This window comes from Capra hircus, chromosome 9, assembly GCF_001704415.2.
Source record: "Capra hircus breed San Clemente chromosome 9, ASM170441v1, whole genome shotgun sequence".
Lineage (NCBI taxonomy): Eukaryota > Metazoa > Chordata > Mammalia > Artiodactyla > Bovidae > Capra > Capra hircus.
Genome location: NC_030816.1, coordinates 25586143 through 25605470, shown reverse-complemented (window position 1 = coordinate 25605470; position 19328 = coordinate 25586143). Strand labels below are relative to the sequence as shown.

Genomic DNA, 19328 nt, shown 5'->3' with positions numbered 1-19328 from the left:
CTTCCCCTCACCTCTATCTGATTCTCAGTAGGTCACTTAATTTTCTTTTTTATCTAGAAGACATAAGCCAACTGTTAGTGGGGAGCACTTTTTTCGAGCGCCTGAGGTGATGTTCCATCTCTATGAAGGGAGCTCAGTTAGTGACCTTTTCACTTTTTCCTTACTTTGCTCTGAGAGGAGAAGTGGTTTATTTAATTGGTAAATTTGAGGGAATCACTATATAGACTAAACTCCAGACTGCTGCTTCTGGGAAGCAAGCTGCCAGCAGAAAGCTGAGTTTTCCTATGCTCCTCCATACAGTGCAAGCTGCCCTGGGCACCCCCATGAACCTTGCAGTATTGGCAGTTTCAGTGGGTAAACCTGCTAATTCTGGAACTGAGTATCAGCCATCCCACTTGGCTAACAGATCTTTTAAAAAGCCACACCTCAATTTAGCTGAAATAAAGGTGATATTCTTGATCTTCATATTTACTGTTTTACAACTTTTTAAACTTTTTTTAACTTAGGTCCTGAAGGTGGGTAGCATTTACTGATAGCTCTCCTCAGAGACTCCAACACTGATGACAACCAGTAATTTCTCCAAATGGGTTAGGTATAGTAGACAGTGGGGGGCTGGAAGGTGGAAATGGCAACTATATAGAACTCTTGAGATGTTGTTGTGAAGCAGAGTAATGGTGCAGAGATCAGAGAGGATGTGAAAGTTTTTTTTTTTAAATTTTAAAAGATATCAGATACTAGATGTTTCTATGTTGGCAGTAGTGATTCAGCAGAGTAAGAACTGGGCAAAACAGAAGAGAGAGGGCACAAGTTGATGGACTGAAAACCAGCAACCCTACTGTTGAGCAGAGGAAGCGTGGGATTCAGAACACAGGTGGCGGGACTGAACTCTGAGAGGAGAAGGGACATTTCACTAATCAGAACAGAAAGGGAGAAGTAGGATACACATGGAAGCAGACTGGTAGATGTGGGGAGCAAAAATGAAGGGAGTTCTCTTCTCATTGTTCCTATTTTTAATGAAGCATGAAGCAAGGTCACCAGCCAGACTGAGAGATGGGAGGTGGGTTTCCCACCAGTCATCCTGGCTTCTCTGGTGAGGCCATGATGCTGAGGGTACTTGGGTTTACTGGGTTATGGGATTAGAATTCTCAGGTGAGTATAATAGAGAAAGAAGTATGTATGGAAGTAAAGGGTGCTTGCAAAGAATGATTATACTGATAATTTTAACTGCTCGTGCTGCAGTTCACAGGGTCACAAAGAGTCGGACACAACTGATCGACTGAATGGAAGGAAGGAAGACTATGAAAGGAGTAGCGCGAATGAGATGGAGGAGGTTTTGGAGTGGCTAGAGTTTCTGGAGTGTATACTCTACAGTAAGGGCGATAAGAGATGGTGCTTAGGGTGCTCAGTAGTGTCTGACTCTTTGCAACCCCATGAACTGCAGCCTGCCAGGCTCCCCTGTCTATGGAATTTTCCAGGCAAGAATAGTGGAATGGTTTTCCATTTCCTTCTCCAAGCTTAGGGAGCTTGATACTCGGATTTGGGAGAGGTACTCTTATTGATGATAAGATCTGGGTCTGGTCATATGAGGGATTACAGAGGTGGATGGGGAGGAAGAGCTTGTTGGACAGGAGAAGTGGAAGGAACTGGAGGTCTGAGAGCTGAAAGACTCATTGATGTGGGTTTTGATGTCACTGAGGAACCAGATGGGAGTAGGGATAGAAAGGAAGCTAAAACTGTCAAAGAATAGGATGGTGATCAGATGACTTTAAGATAATATACTTTTAAAGGTAATAAAAATGAGCCGAGAGTACTTCAGTGATAGTTTGGTTCACTGCATTTATTGGAAAATTTCTACTTTAAAAAATGTGACTTTCATTGATCTTGAATCCCAGCTTTATTAAACGTACAACTTATGTGTAAAGAGTGAGTAGGACGCATCTACATTTGCACTTTCAACAGAACTTTCTGTGACTGGCTGTGCTGCCCAAAATGGCAGCCACCAGCCACATGCGATGCTACTGAGCACACGAAACGTGGCTAATGTGACTGAGGAATTTTTTTAAAGTATTTACTTTTGGCTTCCTTGCTGCAAGAGGGATTTCTCTAGTTGCAAGGCGAGCACTTCTCACTGTGGTGGCTTCTTCGGTTGTAGAGCACAGGCTCCAGGGTGAGCAGGCTTGCAGCAGCAGTTGCAGCATGAAGGCTCAGAGCAATCGGGGCGCTTGGGCTAAGTCGCCCTGCGGCACGTGGAATCTTCCCGGATTAGGGATTGAACCTCTGTCCTCTGCATCAGCAGGTGGATTCTTAATCACTGGACCACCAGGGAAGTCCTAAACTTTATTTCGTTTTGAGTAATTTAAAATTTAAGTAGCCATATGTGGCTAGTGGCAACTGAACAATGAAAGAAACTGAAAATTGCAGTCACCTGATCTTAGTTTAACAACACCACCTAACTTGATAGAATGGAGTCGATTGCTCCTCTGTGACACTGAGCTAATGTTCTAACCTACTATGAATACTAACCTGAAAAAGTCACATGTGTCCTTACCTTTATTATGTTATCAAGTTCTGAGAGGGTCAGTCGTGGCATCATCAGTGAGTCAGAAGACGTCCTCAGAGACACGTTCACCCCTTCTGTCTGTTCCCTTACTCTCTCATGCTGTTTCTGCAGGAGGAAAAGCAAGGCAGAGAGAAAGAGAAGGCCACTTTAGATAAGGAAGGCATTAGGGAGAGTGCTGTCAGCCTGCTGTCACTGCACTCAGACAGATCCTATCTCAGACCCACCACTGAATTGCTGTGCCACGCTGGGGAATTCCACCTAGCCCAGGCTCAGTTATCTCATTTATAAAATGGAGACAATGAAAGTAAGCTCCTCAGGAGCTTTGTAGAACTTAGTTATGATTATTACTTACAGTGCCACCACATCAAAGAGAACTGACACTCCAAAGAGGGCCTCTGATTCCTTCTCCATAAATGTGAGGTGGGGCCAAGGCTACGGGACTGAACACAGGCTCTGTATTTGCAGTCACTGAAAAGTGACCTAATTCCAGAAAGCATTTATCATGTGCTAACTTTGGGCCAGGCACAAATAGCTCATCTGGACAGGAACAAAGTATATATAAAAGAATCTGAAAGTCTTTTCAGAAATTTAAAGTGACCCTAATATCAAAGCGTAAAATTCTGATCTCACTTCTTCCTACTCTTTATGTTAGATGCTCAGGTGTTCTGAAGAGGTAAATTGCCCAAGTGTGGATATAGTTTGTCCCTCTTTTAAAAAAAAAATTTAAAATTTTTATTTATGTATTTTTGGCTGTGCTAGGTCTTTGTTGCTGCGCGGGCTTTTCTCTAGTCGTAGCAAGCGGGGTCAACTCTCTAGTGGTGGCGCGCGGGCTTCTCACTGAGGGGTCTTCTCTGTGGAGCACACGGGCTTCAGTGGTTGCGGCACATGGGCTCAGCAGTTGCAGCTCTTGGGCTCTAGAGCTCAGGCTCAGTAGCTGTAGCACACAGGCTTAGCTGCTCTGCAGCACGTGGGATCTTCCCGGACCAGGGATAGAACCCGTGTCTCTTGCATTGGCAGATTCTTTACCACTGAGCGACCAGGGGAGCTCTTTCTTCCTTTTTTCCCTTTTCAAAAATTTTTAAAATTGAAGTATAGTTGATTTACAATGCTGTGCTACCTCTGCTGTACAGCAAAGTGACTCAGTTACACATATATACACATTGCTTTTCTATATTCTTTCTCCATTATGTTTTATCACAGGATATTGAATATAGTTCCCTGTGCTACACGTTAGAACTTGTTGTCTATTCATTCTAAACATAATACGTTGTATCTACCAACCCCAAACTCTCAGTTCATCCCTCTGCCTTGCCACACCCCTCCTTGGCAACCAGAAGTCTGTTCTCCCTGTCTACAAGTCTGTTTCTGTTTTGGAGATAGGTTCGTTTGTGCCGTACTTAGATTCCACATGTAAGTAATATCACATGGTATTTGTCTTTCTCTTTCTGACTTACTTCACTTCGTATGATAATCTCTAGTTGCATCCATGTTGCTGCAAATGGCATTATTTGGTTCTTTTTTTAATGGCTGAGTAGTATTCTATTGCAGAAAGAAACAGCAACCCACTCCAGCAATTCTGCCTGGAAAATTCCATGGATAGAGGAGCCTGGTAGGCTACAGCCCATGGTGTTGCAGAGTCAGACACGACTGAGCACACACACAGTATCCACTGTATGTATATACCACATCTTCTTCATCCAGTCATCTGTCAATGACATTTTGGTTTTTTCCATGTTTTCACTATTGTGAATAGTGTTGCTATGAATACTGGGGTGCATGTATCCTTTTGAATTGTGACTTTCTCCAGGTATATGCGAAGGAGTGGGACTGCTGAGTCATATGGTAGTTCTACTGCTAGTTTTTTAAGGCATCTTCATATTGCTTTCCATAGTGGCTGCACTAATTTTTATTTCCACCCACACTGTGGGAGGGTTCCCTTTTCTCCACACCCTCTCCAGCATTTGTTATTTGTAAACTTTTAAATAATGTCCATTCTGACCAGTGTGAACTGACAGCGCACCACAGTTTTTATTTGCATTTCTCTAATAATTAGTGGTGTTGGGTATCTTTTTCATGTGCTTCTTGGCCTTCCGTATTTCTTCTTTGGAGAAATTTCCATTTTTCCATTGGGTTGTTCCAAGTGCGGATATATTTTCTGATGAACACTTTGATTTATACTTGCCACTCTGGAGTTTCACAGGCAGGGATGCTGTGATTCTGAAGAAACACTGTGGCACTTCAGAGATTGAAAGGAACATAGAGTGAAACTTTAGGAGGGGAAAAAGTAGAAGCCTCATTTTTTAATCTGAGTAAAAAATGAGCTGAAGTTACTTTAGAAATGGTAATTTAAATTGGAATTGAAATTTTTGTTATGGTACGATATCACAGAAATCATTACAAAAGCCTACACTTGAATGACATATTTTAAAACTTTTTAAGTTCCTCTTAATGTCCTGTCTCACTCCCTGGACTCTTTTCTAATTTAGTGGAAAAGAAGAAAGGAACCCATTTTCTCCACATACCTTGCTACAGGGGAAGACATAGGTCTAGCGACAGAAAAGCTTCTCATTTGAACACCCTCTTAAAGTAAGAACTTTAAAAAATAAAATCAATTGCTCTTCAAAATCCATCAAGCTTAATACAGTATGACTATCTGGGGTTAACCATTCTTGTCTTCACAAGGGTAGTTATACAGCTCTGCACAAAAGCAATATTTTAAAGTACGTAAGGAAGAAGGGTGAAAAAGATTGGCATTATCTGGATCTCTCAGAGCAGTTTTCTCGTTACAGAATCTGAGATATGACCCCTTCCAGAAGCTCGTCTATCTGAGCTGCCTTATGGGAACACAGCTAACACCCTGAAGTAACAACCAAGCTTCCAAACCATGTGCAAACAGCACTGCCTGATAAGCTCATTGGTAGGAGTCGGAAACGATGTGCTTTAAGTTACAGGGCTTCTATCACTCGCCAGATACAGAATTAGACAGAAATGAATAAAATTAGCTTTGAAACAGATATTCTTACAGAGAGATGGACAATTTGAACAGAAGAAAATTTAAAAACTAATAAATAGTGAAAAATGACATAATTAGCATTTTTTAGCATGATTCAGTATCCACATATGCCAAAAATAAAAGTCTGCTCATACTTAAAAAAAAGAGACAGAAAGTCTTGGGAAGGTGGAACTTTGGTTTATCAGAGTCCCTAAATAGACAGAATCTCATATTCATCTGATAAAGATTTTTATTATTCTGTTATCCTTTCACATTGGAAGTAGGAAGACAAAATAAATAATGTAATCACTAGTTGTGTGGCTATTATTTGCACACATCAAAATGATTGAACTTTGTGGTTATTTTTGGTTTTGTATAAGGACTGAAATTTTGGCATTTTTTTTTTAAGCCATACTGTAGTTCTTACAGGGAAATGGGATATTAAAACACTTATGGTGAGTGGGGGAGACATCTACTAGCAGATGATCACAATACAGAAGCAAGAATGGAGGGCAGTGGAGGAGGCTATTTTAGTTGAGAAATAACAAAGGCCCACACCGAAGAAGTCGTAGAAGAACGGAAAAGAAGGAAGATAGTTAAAAATACTCCAAAGGTAAAATGGGCCAGATCCTGTTTTGACAGGATGCGAGGGTGGGAAAAATTCAAGGATAAGGATGAGTCCCAGTAACTTTCTTAAATTCTGCTTAAAGAATTTATTTTGTATTACACGCATAATTTTGTTGTGCCAGATAATCATGTTTTTGTTTTTAAACAAAAATGCTATCCTGACCATTATTATTCTAAAAAAATATTGGCTAAGAGATTGCTCCAATGGTGCAAAATGGTGATAATAAGTACAATTCACTTTTATTTAGGAAATTTGACAATGACTTACTGAAAGGTAGCGATGATTGAAAATCAGGATGGAGAACCTAATTTAAGTTGGGTTTGCTGATAACATAATTGAAGTAATGAATGTGCTCATAGCTGCTTCCTATTTCTGACACTGCTTTTAGGGGCACACGTTTTCCTATCAGAAAATGACCATTCACAGTGATGGTGTGAGCGCATGTATTGCTCAGGGTAGAAGTGTGAGCACCACCAGTTCTAAATCTGGAGGTGTGAGCATGCACAAATCCTGGCCCCGTAAGGTGACCACTTTGGCAAGCTCTGGCCAAGCCTGGGAAATTTTTTCACCTCTTTGTAATTGTAAGACCTTAGCTTGAATTAGACTCCCTATCTCTGCAGCTGCTGACCAGTCAGGCTGTGAGATTTGCTAATCAGGCCCTTCCAAAATCACACATATCCTTACAGGAAACATGGTTCTGGGTTGCTTTGGGATTTTTAGTACTCTCGGTATAAAAGAAGTTATACACAAGAATTACGCCTTGTTTTCTCAGTTGCAAGAGAAATACATCCAACACAGGCAGACAGAAGCATGAAGAACAACTGCATTCTTCTTAATCAACACACAAGCTAAACAACTGCAACAGTTTCAACTTGATTTTAGTTGTACACACTTATATTAGCAAATGACAGTGGCAAAAAGCGTGCAGATAATTTTAAATATAAAGATTTAAATGTACCAATATTTTTAAAACTGTTTACCAACTGTCTCGTCTTAGGATAACTTCGTGTTGTATTAATATACGCCCCAAATGCATTTACATTTAGTGTCCACTGTACCTCATGGTCCCGCTGCCTGGCTGCTGTGGCTCTGTTCATGTCTTCAGCATCCCTGACATGGTTAAGGGCCTGGTCAAGTGATTCCTGGAGGTCTGACAGCTTGGCGTTATAGTCGTCCAGCTGCTCCAGGACCACAGGAAACAGAGAGCGAGTGTCATTGTACTGCCTCTGCCAACTCTCAGCCTGGCTCAGCACTGGGGAGAAAGGTACACAGAAGCTCAGTCTGGGCTCCTCCCTTCTCCTCCCATCCCAGCCCACAGAAGCAAAGATGCAAATTTGGCAGGCGATGTCTTTAGCATCAGTGACTGAAGCTGTTGGTCACAAAAATGGCCCCATTATTTGAAGTTTTAAATACTATTTTGTAGGATTTGGACCGTCCTAGACCACCATCAGCTAAAAAGGGAGCTGATTAGTTTTCCTGTCAAGATGCTGCTTTATGTGGAAATGATGTCATTCAACTAGGTTGATTATTACACAGATTATTAATAGTTTTACCATACAAACGAAACTTGGATATACTACAGTTTTACTATTAGAGATATCTCCAATTATTTTGTCTATTATTGGAAAATGTACAACCACTCATCTTCTGTATTCTCTCCAGGCAGCTATTTTTAGTTAGCTCCTTTATTTAGGTCAAACTTAATCATTATTCTGGAATCATTATTCTGAAAGATAAAATGGCAATGAAATATTCTTAAACTTTGCCTATGTCCTAATTCTCTAATCAAAGTTACATGCATTGCTTCTGTACCTTGATTCTATTTTTTCTCCAGGGACTATCAGTCTGTCTTATCGAGGTTTTGTATTTACTTTCATCATCATGAGCAGAAAGATATAAGTTCACAGCTGAGTAGAGAAGTGGCTGAAAAAATGCCTTTACTCAGTGGAAGGCTGCTAAGTAGGAGATGTATTTGGTTCCATTTCCCTAGAGTAGTCTTGTTAAATCCCCAAATAGGCAAAGCATCTGGCTGTGACATGAGAGCTCCAGGCTTCCTGACTGCTGGCCTCATCTGGACTCAGAAACGGGCCTGAGATTCTGCCTTATTTCTTACTGTTTCTAAGACCTTGTAAGTCTGCTATCACAATACACCTTTATGCCAAAAATACTCCTCTATTAAAATATTCACAATAAGTTTTAACAGAAGTTGATACTGACAATTGTAGGAAAATGATCTAATGTAGGTGTTCTTAACCCTTTCTGTATCATGGGCCCCTTTACAACCTGGCAAAGCCTTCAGATTCCTTCTTATATGTTTTTAAAGGTACAAGATAAAATATGTAGCACAAAAAAGATTATAAAAATTGGTAATTTAATAATACATGTGCTTCCTTATCAGTGTGTTAACTAATAAGATTTAGAGGTGAAACCAGTAACTACTAAAATTCTTGAATTATTGATGAATTTAACATTGTGAAATAACAGTGACAACTAAAATATGATACACAAACCTGTAGCCTCTTTTTATTGACTGTGTAGATTAAAATGGACACAATTTTTTGTAACTCTTCTATCAAGAGTCGAGTCTTTTTCCTCACCCATGAATCTGGGCTGGTTTTGACCAACAGAAGGCTTCCCTCATATCTCAGTTGGTAAAGAATCCATTTGCAAAGCAGAAGAGCCCAGTTTGATTCCTGGGTTGGGAAGATCTCCTGGAGAAGGGATAGGCTACCCACTCCAGTATTCTTGGGCTTCCTTTGTGGCTTAGCTGGTAAAGAATTCGCCTGCAATGTGGGAGATCTGGGTTTGATCCCCAGGTTGGGAAGATCCCCTGGAGAAGGGATAGGCTACCCACTCCAGTATTCTGGTGTGGAGAATTCCATGGACTATACTTGCAAAGAGTTGGACATGATTGATCAACTTTCACTTTTACTTTGACCAACGGAATGAATATGACATTGCTGAGTTCCAAGGCTAGGCCTTGAGAGACCTTGTACTTTCCATTCCTGCCCTCCTGGACGGCTTCTGCCATATGAACAAGCTCAGTGAGCTCCCCAGAGAATAAAACCCCACATGGAGGGAGATGCCTGGCCATCCCAGCTAAGACCCCAGACATGTGAGTGAACTCCACCACATGGAGCAGAGATGACCTGTCTAGGTTGAGTCCAACCCAAACTGCCAACCTATGAAATCATGAACAAATAAATGCTTATTGTTTTAATGTTTGGGGTAGCCTGTGAGATAGTAATTGATAACTGATATAGTGACCAAGTCATAGATTCACTAATACTACTGTGGTTTGTTATTTACATTAGTCATTAAAGGGAATGTTAAATTTCCAGTGAGGTTTCAAAGTCATTAAAAGTCACTCACGGATATCAGAACATGAATGTTGCTGGGCTCCCTTACATCTTTACCACTTTCTCAATGAGACTTCTCTTACTGAAGTTCTGGGAACTGCTTCCCTTCGCTTTCCTTCTCCTGTTTTTTTCACTAGCTGCTGTATTCCTATTTTCTCTCCTCAGGAGTAAAATCTTGTAGATTCCTGTGGAATCTCAGCAGTTTCTCAAAACCTGAAGGTTGGGTCTGGATTTAAAATTCCTGGTCTATATATAGAGAGAGAGTCAAGCTGTCCTGAAGAACTCCCTGAGGCCACTTTAAATGCTCAGTGACTCTGAATATCGGGAACTGGTTGCTTTGACCAAACGTTGCCCTGTGACTAGGTGTCCTCTCTTGGACTCACAAAGGAAGCAGACATGTGCTGGCCTCTAGAAGTTGAATATACCTACATTCATGGGCTTCGTCTGCCTCCTCGTCCACAAGTTCCCGTTGGGTGAGGAAAGGCTGACGGCGTCGGATCTCCTCAAGCATCTTCTGTGCCAACACTAGCTTCTCAGAGATTTCCTCAGAGCTAAGTTCCTGCTCTTCCCCATAATACAGCATCTTGCTGCTGATCTCTGAAAGGAAGGGTATGGTGAGAGAAGGCAGGAGGGAGAGGTGATGGGGAGTCTGACAGTGACGTCACTGAAAACACAAACAGTGAGGGGAACGGGCAGGGCTGATCCTAAAGCAGAGACAGAGACCCGATGCAAAGACAGCGTGGAGATGGTCATGCTGAGAATACTGGTGCTGGCCGTGGAGTTCATCATATATTCCAGGGAGAGCTTAAACCAAAGGAAGTCACTCTTTTCTGCTTTTTATCTGGCAACTTCAGAAGAAGAGTGGAATTAATGCAAAATTTGCTCTGATTTCAGATGAGTCTGATTTCACTGTGATTCAAAACTGTTCATATTTAAGAAACACAAATCTAGGGTCTTTGATCAATCTTTTATATAATAAAATATATAATTTGGAGAAAATGTTCTGATGTATCACCTGTCACACATAGGAGGCCCTGGAGATAATAATTGTAATTTAGCCAAGGATTTTACCTAAGCTCTAAGCCAAAATGAGTGTATACTGATGGCTGCTCAAGTGAGTCTTTCAGATTGTTGTACAGACTAGATATAATACAGAGGTTTCTTACAGCAGGATGTGAGCTTTTAATCATTTATTTATATATATATATATATATATATAGCAACTGCTGTTTGCCTTCTGTGGTATAACTGCCTGGCAAGACTGTTTAATTCTGACTCTGGGTCATTCTCAGCCTACATCCATAAGTAGCATCCATTTCAGAACCAGAGGGACAGCTGATTAGATGGGTTGTCTGAATATTGGCAGAGCTGAGCAGGCCCCTGGCTCCCTCTTCCTACTATATATGATCAGATGAAAGTTATGTAATTGCCACCTTGTCCTACGGTAGCTCCAGGAGGAAGCATTTTATCTTCCTGGCATAAATGAAATTGTCTGTCTATGGTTTACTATGATCTATGTGGTTGGCCAGACAAGATGGGTAAACAACACTGGTCTCACATAAATCATACCAGGATAAGGGCTTGTATTTTATATGGATAATAGCTTGAAGGTCACCAATAGTTATTTTAGAGATGGCTGGGAATAAGGAATGACACACTATTGGTGTCGTGCAGCATCCCTGAATTCTGAAGCAAGGGAGATAAATGGCGGAAGAGGTTTTCAGTACTGTAAATATTACTGATAAAAGTTTTAGAGAAACTAAGATATGCTTAAACAAAACTCAAGAAGGAATTAAATACTCATTTCTCAAGTAAAGTCTAAAATATTAACCCTTGAAGTAAACTAAACATATACTTTTCCTTAGATCTAGCATTGGCAATGCTGAATTTCTTGGCGTTTTGATGCAGATATATTTACAATCTGGCTTATTTTATTTTAGCCATGTCTGCTCTATATTAGAAAAAGGAAATACAGAGAATAACATTTGTGCTTTTGGTCTTTGGAGGCTGTTCATACATTATTTTAAAAAGGTAGAAACTGATGGAAATTACTGTTTTCTATTTACATTTCTTTTGTATTTTTTCCTTCTTATCCTATGACCTAAGTGTCAAATAAGAAGGCTCAGATTCCTTCCAAATAAAATACCCTAGAATCAAAATTTGAGTTAGACAGCAAAGGTGAACTGTTTTTTTTGTTTTTTGTTTTTTTTTCCTGAATGGCTAAGATCTAGGATGCTGGCTTTATCTGCTGCTGAGAGGGACATTTATTTCTTAAATAGATGAGATCAGCTAATCCAGGTTTAATCTTACTTTTTGAACAAATCAATTTTAACTATAAAATATTATAGGGAAAGAACATTTTATTGGTAGATGCAAAAGCACGAAATAGTAAGGACGGGAGCAGGGGATGTTTGAAATGCATACCATTTGTTCTTATTATGTATTATGGGCACCGAAGGAAATACAGCGAATGATTAATCTTGGCTCAATACATCCCCTGCCCTGGAATATGCTCCCTCTACCTCAGTATAAAGATATGAATCTTCCATTGTGAGTCCCTTTACTGTCATTGTGCCCTTGAGATGTACTTGTAGTTGTCATCCAGCTCTTAATATATAGGATAATAAAAACTATGGAAACACACAAATACTGTATCTTAGCAGACTGTGGCCCAAGTAAATTCTCTTTATCTTAGAACCAAAGCAATCGCCTGCTTTCTGTTGGTAAACTGAAGGCTTGCTTTCAGCGTGCTATCAAGATAGCCTTCAAAATGCACCCGGCATTTATGAGAAGCTGGAATACAAGTAAGTAAACCCACAAGAAGAAAGGTAAAATCTGCCAGTTTTATGCTTTAAGGCAAAGAACTCTTCCACACCCCTTCTTGGCTTTTCTTCTGGACTGGGGACCAGAGTATGCACCTGCCTGGTTCTTAGGACAGCATCAGAGGGACAGCACAGGATAACCTGGATTAGTGGACAGTTGATTGCCGCTCTAAAGGCAGGGTTTTCACTGTGAATAACTGAGAAAAATGTGACTCCTACTCAACTTGCATTTTAGAGACAACACAGAATGTAATTTCCTCTACTGGAAAGGTATACAGGCATTTCACTTCTGTGAAATGTGAGGGAAAGGAATGATTTTTAACGTACATTCTTTTTTTTTTTTTCCTTTTGGCTGCACTGCCTGAGTCCTAACCACTGGACTGTCAGGAAATTTCCTCTACTCTCCACATTTATTATTGAAAATAGACAGTAAGTAGGGATGAGTGCTCAGAAGTCCCAGACAAACAAATGTGAAAGAAGATCTTACATAATTTGAAATGGTAACTCTCTAACAACAGGCCCTGGCACACAATAAACACTAACAGTAGCCATTACTTTTATTGCTGTTAATAACATGACTGATTCCTTAACATGGAGCTGAACCAGTAGAGAGTATATTTACCTTGGATTTTATCCCTCATATTGTGGGCTTGCTCTGCAAGCTGAGTTGCGTGGTTAATGGTATCCATGCTTTCCTTCTGAGCCAACTGGACCTTTCTTGAAGCTTGGCTTTCCTATAAATAATCCATATAAACACCAGATTAATTTTACGAGAAGGAAGGCTGTGTATGTGCATGTGGGGGTGGGTGAGCATAATGTATTCTGTAAACATAAATTTCCCTGACATGCCAAAGTTCTGTAACATAAAATGGACTCATGCATGAAGATGGATGTGATGACCAGCTTCAGAATTACAGATGCTATTTCTATTCCTAAGCCATCAGTCACAGTTCAATCCAAACCACCCATCTTTCATAAGTAATCTACTCTTTGAATTTTTACTGTATCTCAAGATGCCAGACTAGGGAATTATCCATGTCTGCTGATCAGTTTGACATTGTGTTGACTGAAATGCTTAAGGGTTCAAAGGGAAACTTGTTGAGAAAGCAGGCAGATCTCAAAATGTTCCATGCATCCAGTGGCTTCTGGGTGGTCCAGCCACTGCTGCAACTAAATTACCACAGAGATTGAAAGGATTATGCTCACTAGGCTAAACGCTATTTTCAGTGCTGCCTTCCAAATTCCCATCAACACTGAAGGCACTTGTGTACAAATAATTACTCAAGCAGCTTTGGCTCAGAGTGAATGAAGTTCTCTGAGAAGCTGATTTCATTCTTCCAACTCTGTTTCAGAACTCACACGTACGATCTGTCAAGATGAAACCCCAACTCAAATGTGGCTCCTGAAGAAAGGATGTGTGGGTGTGCACGTGTACATGTGCATTTCTCTCTGTGTGTATAAAGACAGAAGAGAAAGTAAAGTGAAAATGTAGTCACTTGGTTGTGTCCAACTCTTTGCGATCCCAGGCACCTCTGTCCATGGAATTCTCTAGGCAAGTATACTGGAATTCTCTAGGCAAGAATACTGGAGTGGAAGGCCATTTCCTCCTCCAAGGGATCTTCCTGACTCAGGGATTGAACCTGGGTCTCATGCATTGCAGACAGATTCTTTACTGTCTGAGGCACAAGGGAAGCATATCTTAGAACAATAGTTCAAGGCCAGGACACCAGCCTGGATGCACAGCATGGGGATGGGTACTTACTGTGGCATCAGAAAGACGGATTCATGGGTTATATTTAAGAGGTGGGATACTTCTTCAGTCTGGCATTTGATCAAGCGCCCACTTGCCTTGCCCAGTGTCCTTCTGGTTCAGCTCTGTGACAAAGGAGCTGTACCTGCCTGGATTGCCAGGTGACCTGCTACACAGAGTGCTGGCTGGTAGGCCCCCAGAACAGGAGAGTGGCTGTTTCAAATCTCTCTCATCTCTTGTTCCGGTGGGAGGATTAGGCCATGCTTTTACCTGGAATGTTTTTATGCAACCCACTCCAGTAGTTTCGTCTGGGAAATCCCAGGGACAGAGGAGCCCAGCACCACAGGCCATGGGGTCACAAAGAGCTGGAGGCGACTGAGTGACTAAACCACCACCACAAAGCATGACCCAAGCCACCGGCCCTTCAAGGAGGAGAATGCAGAAATGGTATCCTAGCAAACACATGCCCGGGAGCTTTCCATCCGCACTGTGTCCAACATCCCTCCAAACAAAGCTCCCCGTACAGCAATACTGCAGCTCCTTCGCTGAAATGCGTGCTCTCTGAATGGACACAACAATCTGAGTCACATGTTCTTTCCCCACAGTTTCAATCTCCTTCTTGCCCTGTTCTACTGCTTTCTGGAAACACAAGCTTTGTGGTCACTTGAAAATTAGATGATGCAGAAAATAAGATCAATCTTATTCGTAACTTCATCCCTCCCTGCTTTTAAAAAATAGGGACACAGACCTATAAAACATTAAAAAAATTTTTTAAGAAGTTGATTTTTGGTCCAGTTTAAATTCAGTTGTATTTACAAAATACAACATGCATGTTTTTGACTTTGGCTTCATCCTTCAAGGGAAAAGGTTTATTGTTATTACTGTGTTCATTTATTTCTTGATATGGAAACTCTGAATTCACTGAAGTAATGAAAGACAGCTAGAAGATAACTCAAAGACAAGCTCTTTTGACCAACACCAGAGGGCGCTTAGATATACATATTTAAAAAAAGACAGCAGCAAAGAGGAACATCTGTTACTTTTAAACTGCAAAATTACTGGATATAATATACAGTGATGCCTTATTTGAAAGTTCTACGGTCTTTAACTTTGATTATGGAAGGAAAATAATGATATGGGCACATGGTAAAACAGGTGCACCCTGCTCTAAGTAAAACTGCATTAAAAAATTAGCTCACAACTGTAAGCTGGTTGATGTTTAGCATTACAGATGGATTAATCATTTACCTCAGCAGTGAATTCTGACACATATTTGATGTAAAAGGTGGCAAGAATTTAATTTACTATACAGGGAATAAAGTATAGTGTACCTAGAATACTATTCTATTGAGTGAGGATGGTAATCATTATCTAGCATGGTCCAGACTCTTTTGAGAGTGAAAGGGGATCTTTTAATAATAGCTCTAAGACAAGCATAAACAGAGGCAGTGCTGGACAAAATGGCAGTAGGAATATTGGTGTGCCATTTCACAATCTGTACGGTGATGTCTACTTGGGTTTAACTATCTCCTACACATTGAAATACTTTTCCAGCCTTGATCTCTTCTCTTGAGCTACAGACTCAAATCTCTGGCATCCACAGGTACTTCACCTGACGAGGTCCAGAGAATCCATTCTGAATTATCAGTCTTGGCCATTTATTTTTCCAAGTCTAATAGCTTACATCTTTGCAACTCCTCATATTCAGCTGGTCACTGAATCATTTTGTTTTCACTTGCCATTCTGGCCTCTCTTCTTCTCCACTAGTTTCAGTTTATCCCAGTTCACTGCAATTTCCTTTCCAGTGAAGACAAGGTAGCAACTGACTGCTCTTGTTTGGATTACTGTGACAGTCTACTAACTGGTGTCCCTGTCTTCAGTCTTAAACTCACCAATTTATCATCCCCACTGCAGAGGAAGGTTTCTGAAACTTCGCACCTAATCAACTCATTGTTGTAGGTAAATGCTCCAATATCTTCAAAGTCCATAGGATGAGCATAGTGGGCAAGGGTCTTCACGATTTGGCCTCTGAGAACCTCGTCAGCATTGTCTTCTGCTCCTTGCTTTTTTAGTTAATATTCTGCAATGCCAAGGCTGAAATTCTATAGTCTTCTCGTCAACTGTAATTGAAACATATTTTGACTTTTTGTTCTGTCTTTTTATCAGGATTGGAGATGAGGCTTTTGATGTATGGAAGTGACCTACTTTCCTTCCAGTCCTAAAGGTCTTCATACATGCTGCTGTAGCTGAAGGAGTAAGGATGAGATGGAGATGGAGAAGTGTAGGGAACAGTGTGGCACCCTCCTGAGCCAGCTCTTGGGAGACTGGGCTCTAGATCCAGATGGCAAAGGGCAGCACTGAGACTGGGAGAGGATCACTATCTTCACTTCTGCTTGTAGCCTAGTTCACTCTGGCTCTGAGCATGGTGTGTTCGGGAACACGGGAGAGTGGAATCTTGACAGAGGCTTTGGTATTTCATTACAGACATGATCAGCAGTGGCAAGATCGAGACTTTTTTAAGCAGCAGCTCTTTGGGAACACAAATGCATGGGTATCCTTTAGGGGTTTCCCAGAAGTTGCTGTTGTTCAGTCATTCAGTCATGTCTGACTCTTTGCAACCCCATGGACTGCACCACGTTAGGCTTCCCTGTCCTTCACCATCTCCTAAAGCTTGCTCAAACTCATGTCCATCGAGTCGGTGATGCCATCCAACTATCTCATCCTCTGTTGTCCGTTTCTTCTCCCACCTTGAACATTTCCCAGCATCAGGGTTTTTTCTAATGAGTCAGTTCTTCGCATCTGGTGGCCAAAGGATTGGCACTTCAGCTTCAGCATCAGTCCTTCCAATGAATATTCAGGACTGATTTCCTTTAGGATTGCCTGGTGTGCTCTCCTTGCAGTCCAAGGGACTCTCAAAAGTCTTCTCCAACACCATAGTTCAAAAACATAAATTCTTCAGTTCTCAGCTCTCTTTATGGTCCAACTCTCACATCCATACATGACTACTGGAAAAATCATAGCTTTGACTATATGGTCCTCTGTTGGCAAAGTAATGTCTCTGGTTTTTAATACACTGTCTAGGTTGGTCATAGCTTTTCTTCCAAGGAGCAAGTGTCTTTTAACTTCCTGGCTGTAGTCACCATTTGCAGTGATTTTGGAGCCCAAGAAAATAAAGTCTCTCACTGTTTCCACTTCTATTTGCCATGAAGTGATGGGACTGGATGCCATGGTCTTCATTTTTTTAATGTTGAGTTTTAAGTCAGCTTTTTCACTCTCCTCTTTCACCTTCATCAAAAGACTCTTTAGTTTCTCTTTGCTTTCTGCCATAAGGGTGGTGTCATCTGCCTATCTGAGGTTATTGATATTTCTCCTGGCAATCTTGATTCCATCTTGTGCTTCATCCAGCCCAGCATTTTGCATGATGTACTCTGCATATAAGTTAAATAAGCAGGGTGACAATATACAGCCTTGACGTATTCCTTTCCCAATTTGGAACCAATCTATTGTTCCATGTCCAGTTTTAACTGTTGCTTCTTGACCCGCATACAGGTTTCTCAGGAAGCAGGTAAATTTCCATAAGTATGGGGTGGGAAGAGGTAGTAGGATTTATCAAAAGAGGGCTAGATATGGAAGCTTAGATATGGAAGTTGGGGCAAAAACCCAGTAACTTTAAGTTAATGTAAACTGTGAGATTTGGGTTACATTAGATTCACGTAACAGCTACTTTGCATACAGAGGGTGCAGTTGTCTCTTGAACAATGCAGGGGTTTGGGGCACTGATACAGTTGAAAATCCACATATAACTTTACAGTTGGCCCCAATATCTGAGGTTCTACATCCTTGGACTCAACCAACTGTGGATCATGTAATACCATTGTACCATAGTATCAAAAAACACCTGTGTGTAAGTGGATCCTCGAAGTTCCAACCCATGTTGTTCAAGGATCAACCACATTTTCAATTTTTAGAGGCAACATTACTGTGATTTTTACCACACTGAGGGAATCTACAGTGAAATTCTTCATTCTAGTTAAAGCTAAATATTGTGAACTTTTCTTGATAGAAGGCTTTCTAAGACAAAGCTTTTATTACATCCTTCTAAGAATCAATTATGAACTTTTCTAGACCAAGGGCTTGAAGGATGCTTGAGAAGTCATTAAGACTAGCTCTGGGTGTTTGTTTCAAAATGTTTCAGCAGGCTCTTGTACCATCAGGACTGTTGATATCACAACAAGAACGATGTTATTTTCAGTAAGAATCAATGGAAACAACTGGGTTAATGTTCTAGTAGCTTTATCATCAACTTCCTGCTTTGATGGTCTGTTCTTGTTGCTCAGGAGCCTTTTCTATTGTGATATTCTTTTGACGCTTACATTATTTCCTCCCCATGAAAACCTGCATTTAAATAATATTGGAAGTAGGAAAGCTGTACACGAAAACAATCAGTAACTCTGTATCTAAGCCATTGGAGGAACTAATCTTGGTGAAAACATTTCCTCAAGAATTTGAGACACTTCCAGCAAGTTCCAGCCATGACATAGAAATGAAATTACAATCAGTTTCACAAAGATTTCTTTCATGGTATTTTTCTTTGAAATTTAAGAGATCTCACTGCTCCTCAAATGCTGATGGTTGGATTAATATGCTCTATTGCATGGAGAAAGGGGGACACAATTTTTATATGCATTTAAAAGCAGTTGAATCTTCTAAGGATTCAATTAAAGTAATTCATATTTTTAGAAGCATAATCTCTTAGTTTAAGAGGTCCAAGGTCAAAGAGATTATCAGAGTCATTTTAACCATTATTTTTGCAGAAAATGAGAATTGTTTCTGAAAAGAACAACAGTTTATGTCAAATATTAGTATCTGAAAGCAGAAATTCCAGGGTACTCTGGGCAGAACTGGTGGAACATCATCAGGGGAAAAAAATGTGTTAAAGATTTTAGTATATTAAACATGGTGCCTTGGAGCTTAGTTGCATTTTCTATTTTTTTATTAGATGGATATTTTTCCATTAGACCCTTGGGGAATGACTTTGCTCATGTTTTAATGTTTTTGTTAATTTGTGAGAGCTTTTACAAGCCACATTTCCCTCAACATTTTTCTTAGTCTCATAGACTTTTTTCATTTATTTGTTTTACTGAGTATTTGCAATTTTACCTTGTCAAATCTATTATTTTTTTTTACTATAATTCTTCACACTATATTTATTGTATT

The 19328-nt window shown here is 40.4% G+C and overlaps 1 protein-coding gene across 3 annotated transcripts in view; it reads right to left on the bottom strand.

Moving 5' to 3' along the window:
• Positions 1 to 19328, bottom strand: part of LAMA4 (laminin subunit alpha 4) — a 148382-nt gene that overhangs the window by 55764 nt on the left and 73290 nt on the right. For all 3 annotated transcript variants that reach the window (XM_018053050.1, XM_018053048.1, XM_018053049.1), the window contains 4 exons: positions 12984 to 13095; positions 9969 to 10136; positions 7239 to 7432; positions 2549 to 2665 (listed from right to left, as the gene is read on the bottom strand). In XM_018053050.1, the coding sequence (XP_017908539.1) occupies positions 2549 to 2665; positions 7239 to 7432; positions 9969 to 10136; positions 12984 to 13095 (591 nt within the window). The remainder of the gene's footprint in view (positions 1 to 2548; positions 2666 to 7238; positions 7433 to 9968; positions 10137 to 12983; positions 13096 to 19328) is intronic.